This window comes from Zalophus californianus, chromosome 8 (genome assembly GCF_009762305.2).
Source record: "Zalophus californianus isolate mZalCal1 chromosome 8, mZalCal1.pri.v2, whole genome shotgun sequence".
NCBI classification, from domain to species: domain Eukaryota; kingdom Metazoa; phylum Chordata; class Mammalia; order Carnivora; family Otariidae; genus Zalophus; species Zalophus californianus.
Genome location: NC_045602.1, coordinates 36967897 through 36972223, shown reverse-complemented (window position 1 = coordinate 36972223; position 4327 = coordinate 36967897). Strand labels below are relative to the sequence as shown.

The 4327-nt window shown below is 39.9% G+C and overlaps 1 protein-coding gene across 1 annotated transcript; it reads left to right on the top strand.

Moving 5' to 3' along the window:
* Positions 1 to 3528: 3528 nt before the first annotated feature.
* Positions 3529 to 3923, top strand: LOC118357269 (60S ribosomal protein L35a-like). The gene has a single exon (XM_035728946.1). It carries the CDS (start codon positions 3570 to 3572, stop codon positions 3900 to 3902), a length of 333 nt encoding a protein of 110 aa, XP_035584839.1. The 5' UTR covers positions 3529 to 3569; the 3' UTR covers positions 3903 to 3923.
* Positions 3924 to 4327: the final 404 nt, after the last annotated feature.

Below are 4327 nucleotides of genomic sequence, written 5' to 3'. Positions count from 1 at the left end.
GGTTATTTCCAATTTTGGAGTATTATGAATAAAGCTGGAAAGAACAGGGACGCCTGGGTGGCTCAGTTGGTTAAGCAGCTGCCTTCGGCTCAGGTCACGATCCCAGGATCCTGGGATCGAGTCCCGCGTCGGGCTCCCTGCTCAGCGGGGAGCCTGCTTCTCCCTCTGCCTGCCACTCCTCCTGCTTGTGCTCTTTCTCTCTCTCTCTCTCTCTGACAAATAAATAAATAAAATCTTTAAAAAAAAAAGGCTGGAAAGAACATGCACAAGTCGTTTTGTGGACAAATGTTTTTTCTCTTGGAAAACTACCTAAGAGAAATATGGCCAGGTCATGCTGTAAGTGAATATTGAATTTATAAGTAGCTGCCAAATACTTTTTCTAGGTGATGGTGGGGTCCCACCAGCAAAGTATGAGAGTTGCAATTGCTTCATGTCTCTGCCAACATTTGGTGTGGTCAGTCCTGATAAAAATTTTAAGCATTCTAGTGCATGAGAAATGGTATCTCATTGTGGTTTTAATTTGCATGTCTCTCATTACTAATTATGTTGAGCACCTTTGTATGTGCTTATTGGCCATTTGTAAAGTGTCCATTCTTGTCCTTTGCCCATTTTTAATATTGGACTATAGGTCTTTTATTATGGATATATAGGAATTCTTTATATATTCTGGATACAAGTCCTGTGCCAGATAAATAAGTTGTGAATGTTTTCTGCCAGTCTTCGGCTTGTCTCATCATCATTTTCATTTCCTTTCCTTCAAAGAGAAGAATTTTATGAAGACAATTTATCATTTTTAAAATGTTATGAGTAGGGCTTTTCATGTCCTACGAAATCTTTGCCTACCCCAAGATTGCAAAGACCTTCTATGTTTTCTCTCACAGGATTTATAATTGTAGGGTTTTACTTTTAAGTTTACAGTTGATAAGCCTACATATTGTGGCTAATTTTTTATTTGAAGATTTTCTAGATATTTTGTTGTTGATTTCTACTATCCATGGGGTGAGAGATAAACTCTGCATGATGTCATATGAACTACAGGCAAAAACAATTGGCTGTTATCTTTTAAGGAAATTATAGCGGAACAAGAAAAGTAGTCTTTATTTTGCCCACATATTTGCCACTTGAGGTATCTTCTTCCCATGTTGAAGGCACAAGTGTGCGTCTGATGTCATGTCTCTTCACCCTGAATAACTTCCTTTCACAGTTCCTGAGGAAGAATGCTCTCAGTTTCCTTTAACTGGCAATGTCTGTCACCTTCATTTTTTGAAGGACGTATTTTACTGGATGTAGAATTTCAGCATTTGTCATTCCATTATCTTATCTCATAATTTCTCATTGCTTCTGAAAAAAAGTCAGGTGTGATTCATATCATTGGTCTCTTATTATCTGTGATATTTTCCTCTCTGGCTGCTCTGGGTTTTTCTCTTTATTTTTCAATCATTTAACTATGATGTGCTTTTCTGTGGTGTGTGTGAATGTTTATCTTCCTTGGAGATTTTTATGATTCCTGGGCTTTTATATGTTAATGTTCTTTCATCAAATTTAGGACATTTTCAGCCGTGTTCTTTCAAATATTTTTTTCTGCCCATTCTCTCCCTCTTCCCCTTCTGAGATTCCAATTACACATATTTTAGAATGTTTGATTTTATACCAAATGTCACTGAAGCTCTTTCATTTTTAAAAAATCTTTTTCACCCTGCGTTCTTAAGATTGGATAATTTACACTGGCCTGTCTTCTAGTTCACTGACCCTTTCTTCTGTTGCCTCCAAATTGATATTAGGCCTATCTGCTAAATTTTTCATTTCTGAGTCTTGTCAGTTCTAAAACTCCTACTTGATTCCCCTATTCACTCATTTCGGCAATGTTTTCCTTTAAGTCCTCGAACATATTTATGATAGCCACTGTGAAGTTTTCCTCTGCTAACTCCAACATATGGGTTCTCTGGGAGTGTTTCTATTGAATGATTTCTTTTCTTGAGGATGGGTCACATTTTTCTGTTTCTTTGCATGTCTAGGAATTTTTTATTTGTATACTGGTCTCTGAGGACAATAGGTTTAGAGATTCTGTGTTCTGTTGTCTTCCTTTGACAACAGCAGGCAGTTAATCCTGGCATATCACCTTGATGTTTTGAAAGCTTGCTTTTATACTCTTTGGGATGGGTCTGTTTTGAGTTTTCTTTAGTCTGAGGGACAATCTTTACTTTTTAATTTTTTTTAAGATTTTATTTATTTATTTGATAGAGAGAGAAACAGCAAGAGAGGAAACACAAGCAGGGGGAATGGGAGAGGGAGAAGCAGGCTTCCCACCGAGCAGGGAGCCCAGTGCAGGGGCTGGGATCATGACCTGAGCCAAAGGCAGACGCTTAAAGACTGAGCCACCCAGGCGCCCCTGAGGGACAGTCGTTAATCCTGAGACATAGTCTGTGCTCCTAGATAGGATCCCCCCCTTCTCCAGCCCAAGGTTTCAATGGAATGCCCAAGGTGTTTATGAAATCTCTTGGAAAAAGTGGCATGATTCAAACTCCAAACTCTGTCTCTCATTAAATGGGTGGCAGTTGAAATCTCTGCTCAGCTTTTTAAACTTTTCACTCCTTTCAGGATTTACCCCCTCCATTTCCCGCCACTCTGGTAGCCCTGAACTCTGTCCTCTGACACCTCGAGCAAAAACTTTCTGCCTGGCTGGCTGAGGAAAGCCCTCAGCAGAAAACTGTCTAAAGATAGATTTCACTCAGTGTGGTTCCTTCTTTCAAAGGTCAAAGTCTCTCCAGTTTCTGCCTGTTTCTGGTTGTTCTCCAGTACTTCAAAATGGTTGTTTTTTTAAACATTCTGTTCAGAGTTTGTCATCATTTTCTGCAGGAAGGTTGGCCCAGTAGGAGCTACTCCACCATCAACAGAACTAGAATTTCCTCTATACCTATTTTAAAGCTTTTTAAACATATTGCAAAACTGACCTCCACAAAGATTGTACCAAGTTACATTCTCACTGGCAGATGAAGAGTCCTTGATATTCTTCCTGTTTGGCAGCCAGAATTTTTTTTTAATTTTTTTATTGTTATGTTAATCACCATACATTACATCATTAGTTTTTGATGTAGTGTTCCATGACTCATTGTTTGTGCATAACACCCAGGGCTCCATGCAGAATGTGGCCTCTTTAATACCCATCACCAGGCTAACCCATCCCCCCACCCCCCTCCCCTCTAGAACCCTCAGTTTGTTTCTCAGAGTCCGTCGTCTCTCATGGTTCGTCTCCCCCTCTGATTCCCCCCCTTCATTCTTCCCCTCCTGCTATCTTCTTCTTCTTTTTTTTTCTTAATATATATTGCATTATTTGTTTCAGAGGTACAGATCTGTGATTCAACAGTCTTGTACAATTCACAGCACTCACCATAGCACTTACCCTCCCCAATGTCTATCAACCAGCCACCCCATCCCTCCCGCCCCACCCCCACTCCAGCAACCCTCAGTTTGTTTCCTGAGATTAAGAATTCCTCATATCACTTTTTTTTTTCCGCCATCTTGGAGCCTGTGGAGGCCTGCTGGGAACAGGACTCTTATAACGCCAAATAATGTCTGGAAGGCTGTGGTCCAAGGCCATTTTTGCTGGCTATAAGCAGGGTCTCCGGAACCAGAGGGAGCACACAGCTCTTCTTAAAATCGAAGGTGTTTATGCTCGAGATGAAACGGAATTCTATCTAGGCAAGAGATGTGCTTATGTGTACAAAGCAAAGAACAACACAGTGACTCCTGGTGGCAAACCAAACAAAACCAGAGTAATCTGGGGAAAAGTAACTCGTGCTCATGGAAACAGTGGCATGGTTCGTGCCAAATTCCAAAGCAACCTTCCTGCTAAAGCCATTGGCCACAGAATCCGTGTGATGCTGTACCCCTCAAGGATTTAAATTTAATGAAAAGTAAATAAAGGTGTAGATTTGTTCTCTTGTAAAAAAAAAAAAAAAAGAATTCCTCATATCAATGAGGTCATATGATACATGTCTTTCTCTGATTGACTTATTTCACTCAGCATAACACCCTCCAGTTCCATCCACGTCATTGCAAATGGCAAGATCTCATTCTTTTTGATGGTAGCCAGAATTTTTAAGTGAAGTATCATGGAATGCCGGAACCTTAGAGACTGCCAAAGACAGTAATTCCCATTTAAGGTCCCTGGATCCCAAAACGATTCCTGAGGTCATAACGGGTTGAAGGGCAATTTCTAGAAGTTATAAACACTATTTCCAAATATGAAATATACAAGTACCCATAACTAAAACCGTAAACATTATTACTTTTGGTTAGAATTACAACATATTTTTCATAGAGGCAC

Bases quoted from the DNA above. Each gene is read 5' to 3' on its own strand.
- LOC118357269 (XM_035728946.1), top strand. From the start codon at position 3,570: ATGTCTGGAAGGCTGTGGTCCAAGGCCATTTTTGCTGGCTATAAGCAG.